The sequence below is a fragment of the Camellia sinensis genome, chromosome 3 (genome assembly GCF_055761805.1).
Source record: "Camellia sinensis isolate YWXY chromosome 3, ASM5576180v1, whole genome shotgun sequence".
Classification (NCBI taxonomy): Eukaryota; Viridiplantae; Streptophyta; class Magnoliopsida; order Ericales; family Theaceae; genus Camellia; species Camellia sinensis.
In genome coordinates, this window is record NC_138963.1 from 8722701 (window position 1) to 8749211 (window position 26511).

The 26511-nt window shown below is 42.7% G+C and overlaps 1 protein-coding gene and 1 long non-coding RNA gene across 2 annotated transcripts in view; both read right to left on the reverse strand.

Moving 5' to 3' along the window:
* Positions 1 to 20070, reverse strand: part of LOC145822317 (uncharacterized) — a 39418-nt gene extending 19348 nt beyond the window's left edge. The window contains exon 1 of the long non-coding RNA XR_014363425.1: positions 19326 to 20070. This is a non-coding gene — a long non-coding RNA (uncharacterized LOC145822317). The remainder of the gene's footprint in view (positions 1 to 19325) is intronic.
* Positions 9494 to 18466, reverse strand: LOC114314620 (probably inactive leucine-rich repeat receptor-like protein kinase IMK2). Its single transcript, XM_082919010.1, is given in 3 exon segments — positions 9494 to 10321; positions 10935 to 11583; positions 17115 to 18466. Coding segments are annotated over 3 exon segments (2223 nt in total). The 5' UTR covers positions 18084 to 18466; the 3' UTR covers positions 9494 to 9716.
* Positions 20071 to 26511: the final 6441 nt, after the last annotated feature.

Genomic DNA, 26511 nt, shown 5'->3' on the forward strand with positions numbered 1-26511 from the left:
CTATTTTAGAGGCTTTTTGACTTTTTGACTATTTTAGTAGGCTATTTTAGTTTTTGTGTTTGGAAAGATGGGATGGATTTTTATTTGAGTTGGTGTATTGAAAAATGTGTTGAAATGATGTTTGAAGTTAAAATGACAAATTTGTTCCTAACCTCACATTTTTCAAAATTAATCTAAAGGGGAAAAATTGTAATTTACGAACTTGTCACTGTGACAGTGTCACTGTCACAGTGTCAGCCCACTGCCGACCCATTTTTTTTTTTTTTAAAAAAAAACCATTAGTTTAGAGGCTTTTAGGTTTTTTTTTTTTTTAGCCTTAAAGTTAGGTTCTCAAACACCCCCAATACAATTTCAAATTGGCTGCATTCCAAGGTCGAGGAATGGCTTTATCGTCCAGATCCTCTAGGTGGTACGCCCCTTTGCCCACCAGACCAGTTATCTTGTAAGGCCCTTCCCAGTTTGCCCCTAGCTTTCCTTCGCCCGGCACTAAAGTATTGCCTATCACCTTCCTTAGAACCCAATCCATAACCTTGAATTGTCTGGGGTGAACTGTTTTGTTATACTTCTTAGACAGTTTTTGGTGGTATGCTGCAACATGGATCAGTGCATTTTCTTGGCATTCTTCTGCGAGGTCCAACTCTAAGGCGATGGCTTTGGCATGCGAGTCTGGCTCAAAGTTTTCTCTACGGATGGTGGGTATGTCGATCTTTAGTAGGATGAACGCCTCTATGCCATATGTTAAAGCGAAAGGTGCCTTTTCGGTGGAGCGTCTTAGTGTTGTTCGGTAAGCCCAGAAGACATTCAAAAGCTCTTCAGTCCATTTTTCTTTGACCTTATCCAGCCTCTTCTTCAACCTATCCAGAATGGTCTTATTTGACGCCTCGGCTTGACCATTCGATTGGGGATAGGCCAGTGCTGAGTTGTAGAATTCTATCTTTAGTTCCTCACAGAATCCTCTGAACAACTTTTCGTCAAATTGGGTGCCATTGTCGAAGATCAAAGCCTTGGGGACTCCAAACTACGTTATCACGTTTTTCTAGACAAATTTCTTCACATCCTTTTCTTTAATTGCTGCAAGGGGCTCGGCCTCAACCCATTTGGTGAAGTTGTCTGTCGGCACTATGAAAAACTTGTGGTTGCCCAGTGCAGTGGGGAGTGGTCCCACAATGTCAAGCCCCCATATTGCGAATGACTAAGGACTTGTGAGAAGAAGAAGCTTTCTAGCCAGCTGATGAATTTGGTGGGCGAATTTTTGGCACTTCTCGTATTTTCTCACATATTTCTATGTGTTTTCCTGCATGCACGGCCACCAGTATCCTTGCAAGATAGCACGGTAAGCTAGAGATCTTCCGCCGATGTAACTCCCACACATCCCTTCATGGATTTTGAAAAAAACAGCATCGATTCTGCTTGGATGGACGCACTTGAGGTATGGATTAGTGAAGGACCTCTAATACAAAACACCAGATGGAGAGAGCCAAAACCGTTTAGACTTCACTCGGACTTTGTTTGCCTCTTTCTTGTCAGTTGACAGGATTCTTTCTTTTAGGAAAAGAATGATGGGGTGTATCCAAGAAGGACCTAGCTCAGCGCAGAGAACTTTCGTCTGCATTGAGTCTTCTATGCTGGGTCTTAGGAGGAATTCAATGAGTAGAGGGCTAGGGGTTGATTTGTCTACCATCGAAGCCAGACTGGCTGACTCATCTGCTCGGCTGTTGTCTTCTCGACCGATTCGCTGAACTCGTATGGCTTGAAACATTTTGACCTGCTCTCTCACCAAAGCTTGGTATTTGGCCATTTTTTCATCTTTGGCTTCATATTCCCTAGACACTTGGTTTACAACGAGTTGGGAGTCGCTATAGACCATTAGCTCGGATGCTTGCAGTCAGAGCGCACTTTTCAGTCCGACTAGCAATGCTTCGTATTCGGCCTCATTATTGGATGCGGAAAACCCGAGTGTGATGGATTTTTCAATTGTCAGCCCGTCTAGTGAGATCAAAACTATGCCTAGCCTGGCTCCATGTCTGTTTAAAGCGCCATCGACAAAAAGCTTCCACATTTCGCCGATAAAAAACTTCCAACTTTCTGCAGGGCCTTGAGACTTTTGATGGTTCAAGTGTTCTGAGTTGCTCGGTTGCTCAGTTATTTCTGCATCAAGCTCTCCGTCGATGATTGCAACTTGCATGCCTTCATTCCCTTGATGCGGTGTTGGATCTAACATGTTGTCCTATTATTCCTAAATCCATCAGCGCATTGCCAGGTTTAAGTGGGCCTTCAAATGATGGGTCTGTGGTCGGGCGAGCAATTTTTGCGTCACCCTCCATGTTCGGCTTGTTAACAGGATTGGCTTGGACCGAATTGGGAGTTAGTTGTGCAATTTTCGCCGTGCCCACCCTCCTCTGCCCGATTGCATTGGTAAGATCCACCGGGCAAACTAGGTGAATTTCAAGCAAGAATTTTACAACGAAGTCAGCCAATGCTTGTGCCTTGATGGCGGTTTGAGGTTAAAACTTGACGTCGAATTGTTCCAACTCGACTGCCCACTTCCGGATTCGACTGGAGAAGTCTGCCCGCTCAAACAAGGCTTTTAAAGGGAACTCGGTCAGCACCACGATCATGTGAGCATGAAAATAATATGCCAACTTCCTTGAGGCCATCATTAGTGCTAAGGTGAGTTTCTCGAGTAGCAGATATCTCGACTCCGCCGGGAGCAGGGTTTTGCTCACGTAGAAGATCGGTAGGTGTTGTATGCCTTCTGCTCTTACCAACACCGTGCTGACCGCACGTTGGGAAACAGCTAAAGCAGGGTGAAGAGCACTTCACCCTGCTTCAGAGGATAAGTATGTCTTGAGTTCGACCAACGCCTTGTCGCATTCTTCGTCCCATGAAAACTTTGACTTCAAGGCTTGGAAGAAAAGGCGGCAACGATCTAATGACCGGTTTATTAATTAGTTAAGCGCGGCTGCCATCCTGATAAGATGTTGCATGTCCTTTACTGAGTTGGGCAACTTCAATTCTTGTATGTCTTTGATTTAAGAGGGATCTGCCTCAATCCCACGGTTAGTGACCAAAAAACCCAAGAACTTTCGTGACCCCACACTGAAGGCACAGTTTGATGCATTCAAACGCAACTTGTGTTGCTTAAGAATGGTGAACATCTCGGCCAAGTCAGCTAAGTGGTCAGTCTCACATTTGCTCTTCACAACCATGTCATCAATATAGGCTTCTGTCGTCCGACTGAGCAAAGGAGCGAACATCTTCGTGACCATCCTCTGAAAGGTTACTCCGACATTCTTTAACCCGAATGGCATAACTCTATAACAGAAAAATCCTCGTGGGGTCGTAAAAGAAGTGATTTCTTGGTCGGGTTCATGCATGAAAATCTGGTGGTAGCTGTAGTAGGCGTCCAGGAAACTAAGCCGGTTGTGCCCAGCTGCTAGGTCCACCAGTTGGTCAATTCTGGACAAAGGGAAACTGTCTTTAGGGCAAGCTCGGTTGACCGTCTTCTAATCGACACAAACTCGCCATTTTTCATTCTTTTTTGGCGCAACAACTGTGTTGGAAACCCACCGTAGGTAGTGTACTTCCCAGATAGCCCTCGCTTCAAGTAGGTTCTTCACCTCTTCCACCATTATCTCGGCGTGATGAAACGTTGATCTCTGTGTTCTTTGAATGACCGACCAGGCATCAGGGAAAACATTAAGTTGGTGGAAAATGAATTTTGGATCGACGTCAGGTATGTCGTAAGGCATCTATGCAAACACTTCGATGATTGTCACCAAGAAATTAACCATCTCTAATCGTTCTTGGGTTGTAAAGGTGGATCCTAGCAGGAAAAACTTCTCAGGATTGTTCTCATTGATTCGTACCTCTACCAAGTCCTCGACAGCCTTCTCCTAGACTCTAGTGCCCATATTGTCCAGGACGCTTTGATCTTCCAGTCCTTCGATCATTTGCACGAAGCCTTTGGTAGCTCAGCTCCCATTTATGGCCATGAACCATTATTTGGCCATGACTTGGTCACCCTAAACTTCTTCTATCATCCCGGTAGTAGAGGAAAACCTCATGACTTGGTGGTAAGTTGACATTACCACTTGCATGGCATGAAGTCATCCTCTGCCCAAGATCAAGTTGTACGTCGAGGGCATCTTCAGCACCCAGAATTCCACTTGTTTAACGACGGACCCTGCTTTGACCGGTAGGATGATCTTTTCTACTGGCCATTCCGGCTGCAAATCAAAGCCAACCAGTGGTGAGGTCGCTGGAGCCAGGTCCTGGCCATTTAGCTTGAGTTGTTTGAAAGCGTCATAATGCATTATCTCGACCGAGCTACCTTAGTCGATTAAAATTCGTCTAATGTCAAAGTCCTTCATGTGAAGCGTGACCACCAACGCATCATTGTGTGGCGTCTAAATGTGCTCAAGATCTTTGCTTGAAAGCTGAGGACATCTTTCACCTCGATTTTGCCTTTCTTGGCTGCTGGTTGGACCGACATAACTTCCCTCATATGCTCCGTTTTCTTAATCATCCCCCGAAGATTGCATACTCGCGTTGGCTCGACAATTGAATGGATCACATTGATCACGCCTTAGGGGGGTGCTTCTAAGGCAGCCAAACCGTTAGGCTCGGCTTGAGCATGGGGGGCGGCTTTGGCATGATCAATGGACTATCGGGAATTGAACAAAGTAACTATTAATCATAGCCTAGGAGTACTTAGGATGAAATGAGGATGCTTGAATGCACTTGAAACACTTGACAAAAACTTTGCTGAAACAGGGGTCTCGCTTGAGCGTGGCTTTCTTCGCTCGAGCGGACATGCCAAATGTGAATGGTCGCTCGAGTGCACACTCCTTCGCTCGAGCGGCCTACAAAGTATGAAAAAGTTCTGGTTGCGTGCAATTTTCGCTCGACGCTTGGTTGAGCATCAGACCCAAGTCCTCGCCTGAGTGGAACTCTAGTCGCTCGAGCGGACTGCAAAAACACGCAACTTCTGAGAGCATGCAATTTACGCTCGAGCCACCCTTTTGTCGCACGAGCGGAAATGTGAAAATGAAAGTGGTCGCCCGAGCGTAGAAACCTTCGCTCGGGCGTGGAAGCAAAATTCTGGGTTTTCCAAATTTGCATCCAAACTGAAATTCTTGAATTCAACATTCCAAAACTCATCCCCTTGGGCCAAAATTCTGGAAAATATTTAGAAACTCACAAAACATCAAGATTTTCATGAAATCAAGGCCCAAAGGCATGTCAATTGTACACAAATTCAACTTAAACTTTATAAATGTTCCAAAAACATGACATGCATGAAATGATTGAGCTTCAAGTCTCCAAATCATGATCAAATGAAATGAGAGGATGTAAAACATGATGAATTCCTACAACTAAGCTCAATTTATGACATGCATGAGAGAACTTCCTAGTAAACATGCTCCAAATGTATTGAAATGTACATGCATATATGAATTAATCTTCCTCTCTACCTCTTAAGCTTGATTCTTACATCTCTTAGCTCAATTTACTTGAATTCATGGATGAATTAACTCAATTTCAAGACTAGAGACTTGGCTTCTTACCTTAGATGCTCAATTGGGTCTTAGGTGCTAAATTCTTGAGCTAGATGATCAAATCTCCAAAGTTCTTTCTTTTTTTCTAGCAATTCCTTTTTAATTGAGTTCAATTCTCAAGCCTAGGCCCAAATCTTCTTACTCTCTCCCTCTATCTCGTTTTTGAACATCAAATTAAGGAAAAAATGAAGTGTAAAAGTGAGCTAATGGGGTCAAATATGGCTCATTTGGTGGTAAATAATCAAAGTTAATCAAATGGCATTAAATTAATCTAATTTAATCGCTCCGAACCAATTTTTAATTAAACTTACCATAAGGTTCTAAACATTCCAAATAACACATAAATCAAATCAATTTCTGTATCGGATGCCGCTAAAGCCTTCAATTCACAGACTGAAACTAAAACATGAATAGATCTTTCTACATTAAACAGATATAACCACAAAATGATGCAATGCAATTGTAATTAACTCAGGATTTCTTCTTAATTACTTATTAGGCATACACAAACATGAATTAGCGCAAATCATGGGTCGGGGTTGTTACAGGCACATGTGCAGTTAGGCGTGGTGGCGGCATTATAACCTCTTCACTAGCACGACCTTCGTGGGACAACCACTACAATGTCGGTACCCTTTGCGCCTCCCGCTGGTGCGCTTGTTCTTCCAGGACGTCCCTCAAGTCCTTCGAACGGGCGGAGTAAGAGTATCTCGATATCATTGACGGACGTGAGGGACGGTAGCTGCTATCTTGTGCACACGATTTCTCCACCGGCAGGTCAGAGTCGCCAACCCCGTAGCTCCTGGTGATGGAAAGGAAAGATGTCCTTCGTTGGTTTTGGTTGCTTGAGCGACGGGGTTGGGTGCGCTCACTGTGGTTACCCACTCCGACGATACCCTTCCCTTTGACTTACCGTTTCAGTGCCTCCATCTTCGTCACCATCCTCTGAATGATAGTGTCTTGGTCTCTCAACTTATGCTCCAAACGCTGAGCGTGTGACTCTCTCTGTCGCCGATGCCCGTCTGGACTCCGTAAGTGGTCTGTGCTCGTTGTGCGCTTATCTCGCGCATCTTTAGAAAAGCCTCTGGAGGAAGTCTCTAAGCCCGCCATGGTTGGAACGGCCGGTGGGCCATCTTTCCTCCAGACTGACTTTGGGGTAATGCCATCAACGACAGACAATAGCGTTTTGTCGTTGTGAGCCATGAAAAATGATCGGAAAAGCTCGAAGGACAAGGTTTTGTCTGTCGAAGATTTCCACAAACGACGCCAATTGTACGGTGAGTAAATATTTGTCGCTTTCTGTACTCCTTGTGTCCAAGCTTCGTTTCTTTCCGAGTGACCTGAGAACACAAAACAATGAGGTACCCAGGGTGTGTTGCTAGAAAAACCTCCCAACGGTCAAGTTAGCACATTAAAAGAGAAGAAGAAGAAGAGAGAGACAAAGGGGTAAGTAACTCTAATCACCAGATGTTCCAGACCTGTGCATGGATATGAAGCACCGTTTATATAGTTTATGTGCGCTTCTCTCTGTCTGTCCTCCTTCTGACGCGTGGATATGTTCCCCTCTTACCTTCTTCCACGTATAAGGGCAAATACTGCCAAACACCAAATGTCAATACCGCCCAACGATATTGACATATAAGGACATCGGAATCTCTCTCCAGTAATCAAATTATGCAACGTAGCACACCCCACCATTCTATACCAAGCGCGGTACCACAATCCTCCTTCAGGGCCGCGCTATCTGCTTGGTCTCATCGAACAAACCCGTTCGCGGGCCTAATAGAGCTCCGTAATCCACAACGAGCTCCTGCTCGGTCGAATCTGACCTTCTGGGAATGAACTCCGTCTTCTGAAAATGCATATCCTCAAACCGGCTAGCCTCTTGCCGTTGACTTGTCCAGACTGTGACTTCGATCGTACGCGTGTCCTACATCAGACCATGCTTAGACCCGAGTACGACGTGCATCATCATTTCGTTTGAGTAAAAACCTTAGCTAAGGCTCACACTAGCTCGGCCATTTCAGACCTTAAATCTCCCTCTCAGAACCTTTTAACAAAAATTGACTGAAAATGAAGAGATGTTCAAGATTGCTAATAAAAGATGAGGTTCCCTAGTACTCGATAATTTTATATCTCCAAAAACTTAACATATATCTCAAAGAATGAACAAAAAATTACCTTAAATAACCAACTATTCCAAGCCAACAACTTTGTACCTCAACTTCATATTGTGATTTTCCTACCAAGTTTCAGAATTTTGTTAGTTCCATCAATTTATCTTAACACGAAAATTAATAGAAGGAAAATTCAATATTCAAAACAATCACTTCAAGTAAATTTGAGCACACTTAACAGCACATTCCTACCTGCTCAAGAACCCTAGCTGAACTCTTCTCCACAAGCCTTGGCAAGCATTTTATCATACAAATCCTCGAATTCCCCTAAATAACTTATGGTTTCTAGACCCATCAACCAACTCAACCACCCCACATCAAACTCCTCAATGCACAAATCAAGGTCCCTCTGTTCATCGGAAACCTTACTCATACCCTCAAAGCCCTTAATCTCACCTTTCCCATCCTCCACAATCGAACTCAAAAACGGAGAATTAGGCGAAAATCGTCGTAATGGCTCCGAGCCAATATTGACCATATCTTGGGTTTTAGCTTAAAAAGATTGGGTAGATTATCGGAATTGAAATGCTTTGTAGTCGTGTGAGTGGATCAATTGGGCTTGAAAGGGGGTCGTGATGAGGAGGAAGATGAAGGGAGAGAAAGAGTAGGGTTTGGGGAAATTGTGGAGTTGGGTGGTGGAGGAGAGAGAGAATGTGATGGTGGGATTGTTGTCGGAGAAGGTAGATGGGGTGAAGAGGGAGACGTGGCCGAAGAGAAGGCCATCGAGGTCACTTGGAGAAAGAGTGCAGAAGGGATGCTAAGGTTGAGCCTGAGATTTGTATCTTCTGCAATGGAATGTCTTCCATGGCTGCTGCTGAGTGAGAGAGAGAGAGAAGTGAATTAACAAAAAAAAAATTGATAACAGAATTTAAAAATTCAAAAACGCTAGACACTCTAAAAATTCTATTAAAATTTTTATCAAATGTCTCACATGAGACTCATCGGGATTCACATTATGTGGGTCCTATACTCACGTGAGATATTTAATAAAAAAATTTAATAGAATTTTTAAAATCTCTAACATTACTCTTAAAAATTAACAAAAATTAATGGGTGTGTTTGGTTTGTGTTTTGAGAGAAATTTTCAAAAAAAAAAATTGGGAGAGAGAGTTTAGAAATTTTTTTAGTTTGTTTGGTTGTATATTTTGAAAATAGTTTTGGAATTTGAAAGTTTAGGATGATTTGATATTTTGTTGTAGTGGAATAGATGTGTGTGAGAAAAAAAGTAATTAAGAACGAGAAAATAGAGAGAAAAAGTGATTGATTAATATAAGAGAAAGAGAGTGAGTGATTTTGAAAAAAAAAATTCAAAAAATTTGAACCAAATAAAATTTTAAAAATTTTTCTTAAAAATTATATCTTGAGTACAAACCAAGCCCAATAATTCCACTCATTTTCAAAACAAGGGTGAGTTCATACTTTTCTTGTGGAAACATGTCAAATATATTTTCTTACTACTATTATTTTCGCTTTCTGTTACTTACCCACAATATTAGGGGTGCCTGTTGTAGTAATCAACCTTATTTTGAATTTTTTTTTTAATAATTTGAATCGTTTATTTTGTAAGAATTTATTATGTATTACAAAATGTAGTTAAAAGAATGTTTATAGCAAAACTCTTAATTTTTATTTTTTGAATATTTAAATACCAAATATATTTTTTATTTTTATTTTTTTAAAAAAAGTGAAAAAAATATTTCAACACTAGCAAACCAAACAAAATAAGCAAACGGAGCATATATCTCAAGAACTTCATTAATAAAATAAAATAAATAACTATTTTATTTCGTTCACTTGAATATGAATAGAAAGAATTTTATTACAATCCTACATTTCAACAACAACCCAAATGAAATAAATAAATAAACTCATATAGATTTTATATACACATATAACAAATTAAACAAGCCATTCTTGTAATAAAAAAATAATAATAATAAAACACTTCCAATTTCAAACTATCCAAAACCTTCTTCACTTATGCAGCAGCTTTGTTACTATCATCGCCAGGTCTGGCAACCATCTCCGGCTTAATCTCCTCCAGCTGCCGGAGAACTTGCTGAGCTTCAGGCCTTGCTGCCGGAGACGGATCAACACAATGCAAAGCCAATTTCAACGTCTGAAGCAATCCGTCGCCTGAATTCGATGCATCCCTCATAAGCTCCACATCAAACACTTCATTAGTCCAATCCTCTTTCACAATTGAGGCCACCCAAGAAGGCAAATCAACCCCATCTGTTGCCTCACTAGCTGATTTCCCTGTCAAGAGCTCCAACATGATCACCCCAAGGCTGTAGACATCGGACTTTGTGGTGGCGTTTTTGAGTTTTGAGAGCTCTGGCGCCCGATAGCCCAATGTGCCTGCTGTGGCAATCACATTTGTATTGGCAGCGCTAGTCATGAGCCGCGAGAGGCCTACATCTGTGATCTTTGGATTGGTTTGTTTGTCGAGTACTATGTTGCTTGATGTGAGGTTCCCATGTACTATGTTCTCTCGGTTGTGGAGGCAGCGTAGTCCACGTGCGATTCCCATTGCTATGTTCATCCTTGTTGGCCAGGTTACCAGAGTGTCAGGCCCTCGAGCTGCAGACATCAAACCATAATCGTTCGACAAAAAGAAGAAAAAAATCAACGTTCAGATATCATGAAAACATTTGCATCCCATGACGTGTATTATCTCAAAACATTTTACCCCAACCAAAGTAGCTTTCAAAGTGTAAGTCCCACACCATGTGCGATTTTTAATAAAATATTTAGTAAAACATTTGAGTTCCTAACATTTTTCTTCAACTTATTTTCCATACTAAGTTGTTTATTGAGCCTTTAGGGTTTTCAAAACACCATTGAATTCGTGTTTATGAAAATAGAGAGGCTGAAATAGTCGGATTGGAAAATAAGTTCAAAACTACGTGGGTTTGGAAAGTGCGTCTTAAAAGAACATGGATTCGGGGAAAAAAAAGAAAAAGAAAAAGATCAAGATCTAGTTTGTCCACTCACTAACATCAAACATTTAAACTGGAATTCTAGTTATCAAGATCTACTGTGGAGCCAACTCTCATGATAATAGCCAACATTGTATCTACGTTTTTTTGTCACTCATGAAGAACTCATGTATCAAACTTTTATAATGGTTGACGTTCAAAAGAGACAAAAAATGAAAACACAACCAAAAACAGTTTTGGTTTAGCTTAATTACCATGGAGAAAGGTTGCAAGACTCCCATTAGGCATATAATCAAAGACAAGAAGCTTCTCTCCTTTGGGTCCCAAATAGTATGCTCTGAGGGCTAATATATTCGGATGTCGAATCTTCCCAAGCTCCACGACCTCGATTTCAAACTCCTTCCGCCCCTTCGCAACCTTCTCTCGCAGCCTTTTTACAGCAACATGATTACCATCCTCCAAAGTCGCCTTGTACACCGTCCCATACGTGCTCTTCCCCATTATCTCCGCCGTTGCACACAACAGATCATCAGCTGTGAACACAAATGGACCATCAAAATGGACTAATTTGCCCCCAGTTTCACCACCCGATTCAATTTCACCCCCAACCACAGGAACCCCCTTCTCTCCTCTCCCCGAAACAGCCTGACCGGTTTTCTTGCCGTTGTTTCCTTTCGCAGCTTTTTTCCTGATCAGACAACAGAGCAAAACAGAGCACAGAAGCAGTAGAATCACCAGGAGGGCTCCGGCTGCTATGAGGATTATGTCCTTGGTGTTCAATTTGCGATCGCGATGATTTGAACTCGACGGTGGTGGAGAGGGAAGAGTTTGGGGTGGGGGAGAAGGACATGGAGTTGAGGTAATATACCCACAGAGTTGAGAATTCCCAACAAAAGAGCTCGGTGTTGAGGATCGGGGGCACACCAGGGAACTCAAACAAGCAATAACACACAAGTTTTAACGTGGTTCGGCAACTCGCCTACGTCCACGGGCAGCGGATTCACTATATTGAACAAAATGGTGAATTACAACACTCTCTGTAATTCTCTCTCTCTTTGCTCTCAACTCACACCTCCTCAGCTCCACATCTCATATCTATATCCTCTCCCTCCCGTCTCTATTTATACACAAAGGAGTAGGTGGGAGAGCCCTCATTCTTTGACTTTTGACATGGTTGGTGGCCTTCCATTGTTGACATGAGGTTGGTGGCCTTCCATTGTTGACATGAGGATCACCCCTTTCACATGGGGTGACCTCCAGAATCTGCAGCCAATTCAACAAATCTCCACCTTGGCGAGGATTCTCTTATCCAACATAGTGATCGATCAACACTGCCATGCACCCGAAGGTACTCAGTTCCGAGAGATGCTGACCAAGTCCAAACAATGTTGGAACTTGATCCCAGAAACTACCTTTGTGAGCATATCGGCCGGATTATCTGCAGTACCAATCTTTTGAAGCAGAATATCCCCTTCATTCACTATTTCTCGGATGAAATGGAAACGGACATCAATGTGCTTGGTGCGGGCATGATGAACCTGGTTCTTTGCCAAACAAATGGCACTCTGACTGTCACAAAACACCTCAACGTGCTTCTGAACAATTCCCAAGTCTTCAATCAATCCATGTAGCCAAATAGCTTCCTTAAAGGCTTCCGTTACTGCCATGTACTCTGCCTCTGTAGTAGACAAAGCCACCGTTGACTGAAGCGTTGACCTCCAACTTACCGGCCCTTTAGCAAGCGTAAATAAATACCCTGTTGTTGACCGGCGTTTGTCTAAGTCACCAGCATAATCTGAGTCCACATATCCTTCCAAATTCTGCCCGAGTCGGTTATCTCTCTCGAACTTCAATCCCAGATTGACCGTGCCATGTATGTACCTTAGGATCCATTTCACTGCCTGCCAGTGATCTTTTCCTGGATCATGCATATACCTGCTTACCATACTCACAGCATGCGAGATGTCAGGCCGTGTACAAACCATAGCATACATTAATGCACCAACTGCATTTGCATATGGAACCTGTGCCATATGCTTCCGTTCTTCTTCTGTGCGTGGAGACAACGAAGCACTAAGCTTGAAATGAGGGGCCAATGGTGTACTTACAGCTTTGGTTTTCCCATTGATGCCAAATCTGTCTAACACCTTTTTCAGATACTGGGTTTGTGTCAGACAAACCGTGCCCTTCTTCCTGTCTCTCTTGATCTCCATGCCAAGAACTTTCTTTGCTTCTCCCAAATCCTTCATTTCAAACTCCCTTGCTAACTGTGCCTTGAGTTTGTCAATCTCCACCTTGCTCGTAGATGCAATCAGCATATCATCTACATATAAGAGCAAATAGATGAAGGAACCGTCGGGAAGCTTACGGAAATATACACAATGATCAAATTGACTTCTTGTGTATTCTGTCTCTATCATGAACCGATCAAATCGCTTGTACCACTGTCTCGGGGATTGCTTCAATCCGTACAACGATTTGTTCAGCTTACAGGCCCAATTCTCTTTTCCAGCAATTTTGAAACCATCTGGCTGGGACATGTATATCTCCTCTTCAAGATCTCCATGTAAGAAGGCAGTTTTGACGTCGAGTTGGGCGAGCTCGAGATCAAACTGTGCAACCAAAGCTAACAAGATGCGAATAGACGTGTGCTTCACAACAGGTGAGAATACCTCATTGTAGTCTATTCCTTCCTTCTGAGCATAGCCTTTAGCTACCAATCTAGCTTTGAATCTGATGTTGTCTCTGCCTGGAATGCCTTCCTTCTTGGTGTAAACCCACTTACACCCAATTGCTTTCTTGCCTTTTGGAAGTTGCACCAACTCCCAAGTCTGGTTCTTGTGAAGTGACCCGATCTCTTCATCCATAGCCTCCTTCCATTTGACACTTTCTACATTATGCACGGCTTCTTTGAAAGTGCAAGGAATATTGTCTTCAATGATTGGAAGTGCATAGGCTACCATATCGGTCATCCAACTGGGTTTCTTAGTCACCCTTTTCCCTTTCCTGATTGCAATGGGTTCTGATTGATGCGGAGCCTCTGGATCTTCATTTTCATCTGAACTCTCTTCAGAGCTATCCTCTGAGACTTCTTCAGGATGGTTGATTGGCTGACTAGTCTTTGTTGGAGTCTCAAACTCCACCTGCACTGACTTCTTCAATGCTTCCTCATTCTGTTGAGGATCTGATTGCTTCAGCATTACAGACTCATCAAAGGTAACGTCTCTTCTGATGAGAACTTTCTTTGATTCAGGGCACCACAGTCTGTATCCCTTGACACCGTCACCGAAGCCCAATAAGATGGCTTTCTTGGCTCTTGGATCCAACTTAGTTTCTGTAACATGAAAATATGCTGGACATCCAAAGATACGTAACTGATCATAATCAGTAACTGGGACTCCTGACCATACCTCCATGGGAGTCTTCCCATCTAATACTGCAGTAGGTAGTCTGTTGACAAGATGACGAGCATAGTTCAATGCCTCGCCCCAAAATGCCTTGCTCAATCCAGACTGTGACAGCATACACCGGACTTTCTCCACCAAAGTGCGGTTCATGCGTTCTGCAACTCCATTCTGCTGCGGTGTTCCAGGAACTGTGAAATGTCTCACTATCCCTGCATTCTGGCAAACCTCAAAGAAGGGATCTGATGTATATTCTCCACCATTGTCAGATCTGAGCTTCTTGATCCGTCTGCCTGTCTGGGTCTCAATCATCTTCTTCCACGTAAGAAAGATGTCTAAGACTTCATCTTTGTGTTTCATTGTATAAATCCAAACTCTTCTAGAGAAATCATCAATGAACGACACAAAGTAGTGTTTACCTCCCAACGAAGCAGTCTTGGAAGGACCCCATACATCAGTGTGGACGTAGTCTAGAATCCCTTTGGTACGGTGAATTGCAGTACCAAACTTGATTCTTGTTTGCTTGCCCAATACACAATGCTCGCAGAACTCAAGCTTCCCCGTCTTGGCGCCTTTCAACAGGCCTTGCTTTACCAATCCTTGTAAAGCCTTCTCACCGACATGCCCTAGGCGCATGTGCCAAAGTTTGGAAGTGTCTGATGCATCATCTTCTGAGCTGGAACTGGTGGAGACAGCCACTCTCCCTGTGACTGTAGAGCCATCTAGGAAATATAAATTTCCCTGTCGAGTACCCTTCATTACAACCAATGCTCCTCGAACAACTTTAAGGACTCCACCTTCCATGGTTATTCTGTAACCTTTGGAGTCTAAAACTCCCACTGAGATGAGATTCTTGGTTAGATCTGGTACATACCGTACATCTTCAAGAATTCTGATTGTTCCATCATGGCTCTTCAGTTTAATTGTTCCAATCCCCTTTGTCTGGCAAGCTTGGTCGTTGCCCATCAGCACAACTCCTCCATCGAACTCTCGTAAGCTCGAGAACCACTGCTTGTTAGGACACATATGGAATGAACATCCGGAATCTATTATCCATTCATCCGACTGGCCATATGATGAAACTGTGAAGGCTCCTCCTTCATCATTATCTCCATCTCGTGCAATATTCACCTTCTCTTCTGTCTTGTCTTTATTTGGACAATCTTTTGCCCAATGCCCCTTCTGGCGACAAGCTGCACACTCGTCTTTTGCAAGACGTCTTTTGTCTGAAGGTTTCCCCCTGGATTTTGAGCGAGACTTTCCTCGCCCTGTATTTCTTCTGTTATTTGTTCTGCCTCTGACTGTTAATGCCTCGGATGTTGAGTCCCTGTTTGCAGACTTATCTTTCCTTCTGAACTCATTGTTCACCAAGGCGTTTGCAACATCAATATACTTGATCTTCTCTTTACCGTACAGTAAAGTAGTAGTGAGATGATCATACGAGTCAGGCAAGGAATTTAACAATAACAGTGCTTTATCTTCATCACCAACATGATCATCCAAATTCTTCAAATCCGTAATAATTTTGTTGAAGTTATTTAGGTGTTCGTTCATCGAAATACCTTTAACGTAGTCGAAACGAAACAACCTCTTCCTCAAGTAGAGCCGGTTCTCAATGCTCTTTGTCATGAACTTATCTTCCAGCGCCTTCCAAAGCTTCTTCGCAATATCATATTCTGTAAAGGCATACTTCTCCTCTTTTGCAAGGCAAAGTCGGATGGAACTACAGGCCAGGAGATTCACCCTCTCCCATTCTATCTCGTCCATGTCATCTGGTTTGTCTCCCAGAGTGAAGTGCAGGTTCATTTGGACAAGCATATCCTTAACTTCGCATCTCCACATGCCGAAGTTGCTGCTTCCATCGAACTTCTCTACCTCGAACTTGGCATGGGACACCGGGGTCCAATGCCTAGAAGTGCTTGTACTGGCTGGATTACTTACGGACTCGGATGCTCTAGATTCTGCCATTTTTTAGAAACTTCAATTCAAAAAACTGACCGTACAGATGTGTCCGGAATACTCCAAATAGTTGGGAAGCACTATTGGATCGTCAAAAACGGACTCCGAATGGCTCCGATCTGGCAAAAACACTTTGGACGGGTCAGATCTACAGAATCTGGTGCGCTGAGATGCACCGGATACTTTCTCCCGTCAACGGCTGGTCAACGGCTCAGTCAACGGCGCAGGCGGCGCGGTCAACGGCAGCGCAGGCGGCGCGGTCAACGAGGCTCCGGCTCGGTCAACGCGGCTCCGGCTGACTGGGCAGGACACGTGGCTGACACGTGGCTGACACGTGGCTGACACGTGGCTGACGTGTCGGATGACGTGGCACGCGCGTGTATTACACGCGCCTTCCCCCACTCGTCTTCTTCCTCCGTCAGCGCGTGGGGGCGCGTGCGTGAGAGTGGTATCACGCGCCGGTTGTCTGAACGGCGCGTGTGGCGCGTGCTGAGACTGTGGGTGACGCGCTTTGTTCAGAGAGCGCGTGAGGGCGCGTTGCGAAGCTTCTGGGCTCTGTTTTTGCTGTTTTGGACTCCTCTCGGGGAGTTCTTCCTCCTGGTATGGTCAAAAGTGGATTTTGAGCACTTCGAAATCTGGGCACTTTCGGGAAAAATTCGATTTTTCGCAACCCGAGCTCTGATACCAATTGTTGAGGATCGGGGGCACACCAGGGAACTCAAACAAGCAATAACACACAAGTTTTAACGTGGTTCGGCAACTCGCCTACGTCCACGGGCAGCGGATTCACTATATTGAACAAAATGGTGAATTACAACACTCTCTGTAATTCTCTCTCTCTTTGCTCTCAACTCACACCTCCTCAGCTCCACATCTCATATCTATATCCTCTCCCTCCCGTCTCTATTTATACACAAAGGAGTAGGTGGGAGAGCCCTCATTCTTTGACTTTTGACATGGTTGGTGGCCTTCCATTGTTGACATGAGGTTGGTGGCCTTCCATTGTTGACATGAGGATCACCCCTTTCACATGGGGTGACCTCCAGAATCTGCAGCCAATTCAACACTCGGATCAAATCTTTCGGAAAGGAGATAAGGAACAGAGCCTGAGAGATTATTGTAGGAGACATTGAAGTGAGTGAGATTGGGTAAGTTGGAGAGTGAAGTTGGGATTTTTCCAGTGAAATTGTTGTTGGAAAAATCAAGTTGGGTTATACTGGATATGTTTCCAATTGTTGCTGGAATGGTTCCAGAGAGCTGATTATGATCAAGGGTCAAGATTTGAAGTTAATTGATCTTCTTCTCTGTTTCATTTCCACCCCAGGAATCAGGAACAGAGCCAGAGAGATTGTTGTGTTGGAGAGCAATGAAGGTTAGCGAAAAAGACCCAAAAAGACTAACCGGTATAGAACCCGAAATTGAATTGAAGCTCAGGTTGATTCTGTATAACTTGGTAGAGTTTGCAAGACTAGAAGGAATTGTACCAGTGAGCTTATTGTTGTTGAGATTAAGGGTCCGAAGAACAGGGCAGCCACTAATTGAAGGCGGGATTGAACCAGAAATGCGGTTATTGAATAGATAAAGTCCTCTGAGATTGGGGAGAGACCCGAGAGAGTTGGGGATAACACCAGTGAGAGCATTGTCGTGGAGGCTGAGCTTTCGAAGAGCTTGAAGCTGACCAATTTTCTCGGAGATTCGACCACTTAAGCCCCTCCATGGAAGCTGGAGAGCAATGACTTGACCTTTGAGACACTTGATTCCAACCCACCCACCTGAGCAAGCTCCATAGCCAGTGTCATTCCAGCTCCTCAAATGTCCTCTAGAATCGGTGAATTCGTGTTTGAGGGATTTGAGAGCTTGGAAATCTGATTGGGTTATAACCACCCCTTCCCAATCTTGGTCTGAAGCAAATCCAGAGGCGAAAAGGAGTAGCAGAATGAACAGGAGGAGGTGGGCATGAGAAGAAGAAGAACATCGAACACTAATCCATTTTTGTGTAAAATGTCGAAACTGAAGAGGGTATGTGTGTGATTGATTCATGAGCTAAGAGCTGATGTTTTTATGGGAAGTATAAGAAATTTTGGAACTTGAGACAGAGGATTGAGATAGAATGGAATTTGATCTTCTCTCTCTTTCGTATTCAGTACACAATCTAACGTTGGTGAGTGAAACCGAAGATTAATGTGAGAGAAAGAGAAGCTCAAAAAAAATATGAGAGAAATAGAGAGCAGGTGGTGGAGGAACAAAGTGAGGAGAAAGAAAGTGAGGGAATCTTTGGATTTGGGGGAGAGAGAGAGAGAGAGAGTAGGGAGTCTCTGGGTGAACAACAAAAGGATAGTATTCAGAAGAGTCTTGTTTGGTTTTGGTACTAAACGGCTAGTTTTTTCCTTTGGATAAAGCTCTTTCCTTGCTTCATTTGACGGGGTGTTACTAACGGCTAAAATATGTATGACCCACCTCTTTTATTTTGCTGCGTAATAGACGGTGCCACAAATTTATTGCATTTTTTATTACAAAATTAATTAATTAATAGACTCTGTCAAGCTTAAGAAGTGGCGGTTAAAACCCCTGACCAGGTCTAAACGCAGAGGGGGATCCTCTCCTAATCAACTCATATTTTTATGATGAGATGTCAAATTTAATTTATGCCCATCTCCATTAATTTTGAAACTTATGCATGACGTCTCTTTACGTAAATCGAGCAAATTTCAAACAGAGCATGTAGATATGACTTCAAAAATTTGATAGTATTTAGTGCGAGTTGAACTTGAAACCTACAGAGAGGATACTTCCCAACCCAAGTTATACTTACTAGGCCAATCCTTTGGGTTCATAGTCATCTCATTTAAATGCTAGATTATCTTTATTTATACGTAGATTTTTAATAATGCTTTTTTCCCGAAACATCACAATTTAACGTCGTTCACATCTACCTTGTTTGTGTGTGTGTTTTGTGGGCAAATAAGAACTTCATTGATAGGAAAAAAGTACAAACAGTTTTGAGTTGTTACAAACGGCCATAAGGCAACAACCAGCAGCCTAACTATGCAGCAGCAAATCAAAAAGAGAAGTAACCGCCAACAAAACAGAGCAAAACCACATCAAAACCCCCCAAAAAAAAATTTAAAAAAAAAAGAAAAAAATAAAGGAGGAAAAGCTATAAAAGATGCTACCGTAGTCTCTGGTGCCACCAAAAAAAAATAGCAAAGGCTAAAAGGAGACCCGTGCTTAAGCAGCAAAGGCAGCAAGAGCTGTGGCACCAAAAATGGGTATCTCAACCACCTGCAAATAAAAAAACAGAAAAACACACATGCACGTGTGCGCGCACACACAAAATGGAAGCAAAACAAGCCCGAAGCACTGAGGGAATTAATTACGAAGGGCCCGATTATGTAAAACATGAAAGTTCTACGATTTGCATAAGAAAAAATTAGGAGAAAAGATGAAGCTGAAAGTACTCCAACTGAATAAATCAAGAGGAAGGATCTTTATCGGAAGGAAAATCTCAAATCCAAGCCACTCCAAAGTGGTCCTTTTGGGAAAGGACATCCTTGTGGTAAAGAGGGATACTTACTCTCGACTAGATGAGGGTAAAAATTTACAAGTCTTTCACAGGAATGGGGTTGCCATTGTGTCAGTTAAGATTTAAGGCAATAGATACATCAAGCCCTTGTTCAACAGAAGATCACAAGCAACAAGGTAACCTTGAATTTGAAAGAGGAATAGCAACATCCGAGACAACATACATACATGCATATTGGAAGATATTCGTATGAAGTCAAACCGGATTGGTTTTGATGGTGTAGTAATGAGATATGGAGAGGTCCAGACCATTATGCATTTAAGAAAAAAATGCATTGACCCAATCCCAAAATTCTGAAATAAAAAGCCATAGGAGTAAGGGTTCTTGCAGGTTAGGATCAATTTATAAGAGGATACAATTCCGTAAGAGGTGAGTTGGGGTCTGGAATGTAGTCCTAATGTAGCAAAGATTGAGAATTATGAGGCAATGGATGTCACCAAATCACTTTTGAGCCCATTGCAAGTTGCCTTGTGTCGAAAGCGTGGGTTGGAGCTATTACCCATGGTTTCACTAAGAAAAAGCACAAAAGAGAGAGCATCATTACCCAAGGTTTCACTAAGAAAAAGCACAAAAGAGAGCATAATTAAAGATAGCAACAGTGATCCAGGGGTAAAACTTCTCTGGGTTTTAGTGGCTAAAATGTGGGACATGACAACATTTATAATATCGGGCTACATTGTCCTTGTATACCCAAGATGATGCTCTCTAGCTTATACCAAGATCAATATCAAAATGAAATCATATTTTAAGTTGGTATTTACTTTAAATAAGGAATTTCACTTCCTCTAAATATTATTCAGTTTGAATAAGTAATTTGGAGTAATTCACTTAGCGGGCTTAAAAATAAAGAAGAAAAAACAGACAAGTATAATCTGTGTTGAAAATTTTTGCTTCATTTGAAGCCAACTAGTTTACAAGAATAAAATCAAGAAACAGAGTAGAAAATGCTCAAGACACGACAATTTTACTATTAGATCATAATCAACAAAAGCATCAAATAAAAGACATTCAAGTTTATCATTATCTTACAAATGTAATTCCATACAAGTTTTTTAATAATAGAGGCAGCAGTCCTCTAGCCAGGGTTTGAAGTCAAATGCCATTCCATCGTTACATTGGCCCTGTTTGGTAGAGCTGTGGGAAAGTGCTTATAGCTTATGCCTAAACAGCTTATAGCTTATAACTTTCAGATTAAGCTGATTTCCAGCTTATTCTTAAAGCATCTCCTGCCTCACTCAAAGAATAAGCTGTTTTCTGACTTCCACAAAGCTATAAGCTATAAGCTATAAGCTAAACCAAACACATCAAAATAGCTTAAATTAAGCTGAAAGCTGAAATAAGCTGAAATTAAGCTGTACCAAACAGGGCCATTGTATTATTACCAATTGTTTGTTCTCAAAGCTCTTCCTCCTCCCTTTCCACTTGCCTCCGTATTAACAGAATTTAACAAGGGATAATAACTTCTTCTTTTTTATCATTTTCACTTCCATTTCCCCTTATATCTCGTTTGAAAGCAGGCTATTTTAATAAATTTTTAACTTTTAATGAAAAGATGTAAAAAAAATAAAAAGAATGATGTGACATCTTATAATGACTTTTTCACTTTTTAATTAAAATATATAACTGACAAACGTGATCTAAGTATCAAAGTTAATAGCAATAAGGGGAGTTGACAGAAGATGTTAATGGCTTAATGGCTTTAAATTTACATAGTTGTATCAGAAGCTTACATTGATAGAGAAAAACAGTGTAAAACAAAGAAAATAAAAATCTCAGATCCACGCTCGATGATGGTCATATCACTGTCATCTCTCTCTCTTGTCAAATACTTTGATAGCATGTCCTGATAAACTTTTGATGATGTTGCTAGCCACAGATGAAGCGAGTCAGGGTTGTCCACCCTTCTCAAGTCGTTGCCCGATTGTAGGACCCACCGTGAAACCTGCAAAATAGTCCAATGGGGAACGGGGAGTCTCCCAGTGAACCCTCTGACGATCAAGTTAGAGAAGGGAGAAGATGGTTGAACGTAGAGAGATAGATTAGTGATAGAGAACTTAACCTCCTTTTCTTTGTCTTAGGAGCCTGCTTATATCCATTGCTCATCATTTTCTTGTCCACTCCGAGCCATCATGTTGGCCGAAAGTCTATGGTCTAGCTTGCCTTGTTCATGGTGAGGCTGTTCTATTCCGACGTGAGGGGTTATCGTAATAAATGCTGCAGGAAAACTCATTAATGGCTGATGCAAATATCAAATCATTCCAAACTTTCAAACTCCAAAACTATTTTCAAAATATACAACCAAACAAACAAAAAAAAATTCTAAACTCTCTCTCCCAATTTTTTTTTTTTTTTTTTGGAAATTTATCTCAAAACACAAACACACTCATCAATTTTTGTTAATTTTTAAGAGTAATGTTAGAGATTTTAAAAATTCCATTAAATTTTTTTATTAAATGTCTTACATGGGTATGAGACCCACATAATGTAGATCCCATATGAGTCTCACACTCATGTCAGACCTTTGATAAAAATTTTAGTAGAATTTTTAGAGTGTCTAGCATTTTTGAATTTTTAAATTCTGTTATCAATTTTTTTTTTTTTGTTAATTCACTTCTCTCTCTCTTTCTGAGCAGCAGCCATGGAAGACATTCCATTGCAGAAGATGCAAATCTCAGGCCCAACCTTAGCATCCCTTCTACACTCTCTCTCCAAGTGACCTCGATGGCCTTCTCTTCAGCCACGTCTCCCTCTTCACCCGATCCACCTTCTCCGACAACAATTCCACCATCACATTCTCTCTCTCCTCCACCACCCAACTCCACAATTTCCCCAAACGCTACTCTTTCTCTCCCTTCATCTTCCTCCTCCTCACGACCCCCTTTCAAGCCCAATTGATCTACTCACACGACTACAAAGCATTTCAATTCCGATAATCTACCCAATCTTTTTAAGCTAAAACCCAAGATGTGGTCAATATTGGCCTAGCACCATTAAGGCGATTTTTTGCCTAATTCTCCGTTTTTGAGTACAATGGTGGAGGATAGGAAAGGTGAGATTAAGAGCTTTGAGGGTATGAGTAGGGTTTCTGATGAAAAGAGGGACCTTGATTTGTGCATTGAGGAGTTCGATGTGGGGTGGTTGAATCGGTTGATGGGTCCAGAAGCCATAAGTTATTTAGGGGAATTCGAGGATTTGTATGATAAAATGCTTGCCAAGGCTTGTGGAGAAGAGTTCAGCTAGGGCTCTTGAGTAGGTAAGAATGTGTTGTCAATTGTGCTCAAATTTACTTTAAGTGATTGTTTTGAATATTGAATTTTCCTTCTATTAATTTTCATGTTAAGATAAATTGATGGAGTTCGATGTGGGGTGGTTGAATCGGTTGATGGGTCCAGAAGCCATAAGTTATTTAGGGGAATTCGAGGATTTGTATGATAAAATGCTTGCCAAGGCTTGTGGAGAAGAGTTCAGCTAGGGTTCTTGAGCAGGTAAGAATGTGTTGTCAATTGTGCTCAAATTTACTTTAAGTGATTGTTTTGAATATTGAATTTTCCTTCTATTAATTTTCGTGTTAAGATAAATTGATGGAACTAACAAAATTCTGAAACTTGGTAGGAAAATCACAATATGAAGTTAAGGTACATAGTTGTTGGCTTGGAATAGTTGGTCATTTAAGGTAATTTTTTGTTCATTCTTTGAGATATATCTTTAGTTTTTGGAGATATAAAATTGTTGAGTACTAGGGAACCTTATCTTCTATTAGCAATCTTGAACATCTTTTCATTTTTAGTCAATTTTTGTTAAAAGGTTCTGAGAGGGAGATTTAAGGTCTGAAATGGCGGAGCTGGTGTGAGCCTTAGCTAAGGTTTTTACTCAAACAAAATGAGGATGCGTGCTGCACCGGGGTCTAAGAACGGTCTGATATAGGACACGCATACGACCGAAGTCACAGTCCGGACAAGTCAACGACAAGAGGCTAGCCTATTTGAGGATGTGCATTTTCGAAAGACGGAGTTTGTTCCTAGAAGGTCAGATTCGACCGAGCAAGAGCTCATTGTGGATTACGGAGCTCTACTGGGCCCGCGAATGGGTTTGTTCGATGAGACTGAGCAGATAGCGCGGCTCTGAAGGAGGATTGTGGTACCGCGCTTGGTATAGCTCAGTGGGGTGTGCTACGTGGCATAATTTGATTACTGGAGAGAGATTCCGATGTCCCTACATGTCAATACCGTTGGGTGGTATTGACATTCGGTATTTGATAGTATTTTCCCTTACACGTGGAAGAAGGTAAGAGATGAACATATCCACACATCAGGAGGAGGACAGACAGAGAGGAGCGCGCAGAAACTATATAAACGATGTTGTATATCCATGCACAGGTCTGGAACATCTGGTGATTAGAGCTACCTATCCCTTTGTCTCTCTCTTATTCTTCTTCTTCTCTCTTAGTGTGATAACTTGACCGTTGGACGGTTTTTCCAGCAACACATTGCTGGGTAACTAATCGTTTTGTGTTCTCAGGTCACTCAGAAAAAAATGAAGCTTAGACACGAGAAGTACGGAAAACAACAAATATTTACTCACCGTATAATTAGCGTCGTCTGTGGAAATATTCGACAGACAAAACCTTGTCCTCCGAGCTTTTCCGATCATTTTTCATGGCTCACAACAACAAAACGATGATGTCCATCGTCGACGGCATTACCCTAAAGTCAGTCTGGAGGAAAGATAGCCCACCGGCCGTTCCGACCATGGCAAGCTTAGAAACTTCCTCCAGAGGCCTCCCTAGAGATGCGCGAGATAAGCGCGCAAGGAGTACAGACCATTCACGGAGTCCAGATGGGCATCGGCGACGGAGAGAGTCACACGCTCAGTGCTTGGAGCATAAACTAAGAGACCAAGACATTTGGAGGATGGCAGCGGAGATGGAGGCACAAAAATGATAAGTCAAAGGGAAAAGTGTCATTGGAGTGGGTAACCACAGTGAGCGCACCCAACCCCATCGCTCAAGCAGCCAAAACCAACAAAGGACACCTTTCATTTCCATTCCCAGGAGCTACGGGGTTGGCAACTCTGACCCACCGGTGGAGAAATCGTGTACACAAGATAACAGTTGCCGTCCCTCATATCCGTCGACGACGTCAAGATACTCTTACTCCGCCTGTTCGGAGGACTTAAGGGACGTCCTAGAAGAACAAGCGCACTGGCGGGAGGCGCAAAGGGTACCGATATTGCAATGGCTGTCCCACGGAGGTCGCACAAGTGAAGAGGTTGTAAAGTCGCCACCACGCCCAACTGCACATGTGCCTCTCGCTAGAGGCTTGGTGAGGATGAGCGCCACTCATTTCTCCCTCGAGATAGAAACCACGCCACTCCCTACAAGCTTTCACCATCCCAAGTTTACACTCTATGACGAAAAAACCGATCCATATATGCACTTGAGCCACTTCCAGCAAGTTATAGCTGGTTATAGACAGAACGACGCACTTATGTGCCTGATTTTCCCATTGAGCTTGGGCAAGTTGGGCCTGAAATGGTTCAAAAGGCTGCTAGAGGGGAGTATCAAAAAGTGGTAGCAACTGGCGGAGCGTTCGTGACCCGATTCAAAACCAACACTAAAACACCCAAGGAAGCCGACCACCTACTCAGCATCAAAATGAAATCGGATGACTTATTCAAGGTGTACAGTGCCAAGTATTGGAAAACTTTCAATGAAATTCTTGATTGCCCGACCAACTTGGTAATCACCCAATACAAACACAGTCTCCCGGTCGGACATAGACTGCGGGACTCGTTTACCATGAGTCAGCCAACCACCATGGAGTTACTGATGCAACGCATCAACGAGCACATCTGAGTCGAGGATGATGCGAACGCGGCTACCACGAAGCTGAATCCGGTAGCAGTAGACAAGAAGGTGTCCGGAAAGGTTCATGCAATTGGACAGGAGGTGAACCATCTAAACAACTGCAAAAGAGAATCAGATCACAATGCTAACCGTAACAATTGGGGTAAAGGTCGTTGCAACGACTGAGCTAACTGCCCACGTGATGTCGCGAAAGATGCAAAGAGAAAGCTGAACGCCCGAACCGGCATCACCACGGTTTTTAAGATCCCAATCTATCGCATCCTTAGTGAGATCCGCGATGAGGCATACGTTCGGTTTCTGGCTAAGTTGGGTGATACACAGAGAGGCTTCAATCCAAGATGCTGCTGCACCTCCCATGATGAGAGCAGTCACCGCACAGAAGATTGCGTCCCTTTGAAGAAGCATTTGGAGGAGTTAGTGGTTGCCGGCCACCTAGACCGCTACATTGATGGGGGCGCCAAGGCCGTGCCCCATGCTCAAGCTGAGCCTAATGGTTTGGCCACCTTAGAAGTACCCCCCTAAGGCGTTATCAATGTGATCCATGGAATTGTCGAGCCAACACGGGTATGCAATCTCCGGGGGACAATCAAGAAAACGGAGCATATGAGAGAAGTTATGTCGGTCCAACCAGCTGTCAAGAAAGGCAAAATCAATGTGAAAGATGTCCTCAGCTTTCAAGCAGAGATCTTGAGTACATTCAAACGCTACACAATGATACGTTGGTGGTCACGCTTCACGTGAAGGACTTTGACATTAGACGAATTTTAATCGACAAGGTAGCTCGGTCGAGATAATGTATTATGACACCTTCAAGCAACTCAAGCTAAATGACCAGGACCTGGCTCCAGCGACCTCACCACTGGTTGGCTTTAATTTGTAGCCAAAATGGCCAGTAGAAAAGATCATCCTACCAGCCAAAGCAGGGTCCGTCATCAAACAAGTGGAATTCCTGGTGCTGAAGGTGCCTTCAACATATAACTTGATCCTGGGCAGAGGATGACTTCATGCTATGCAAGTGG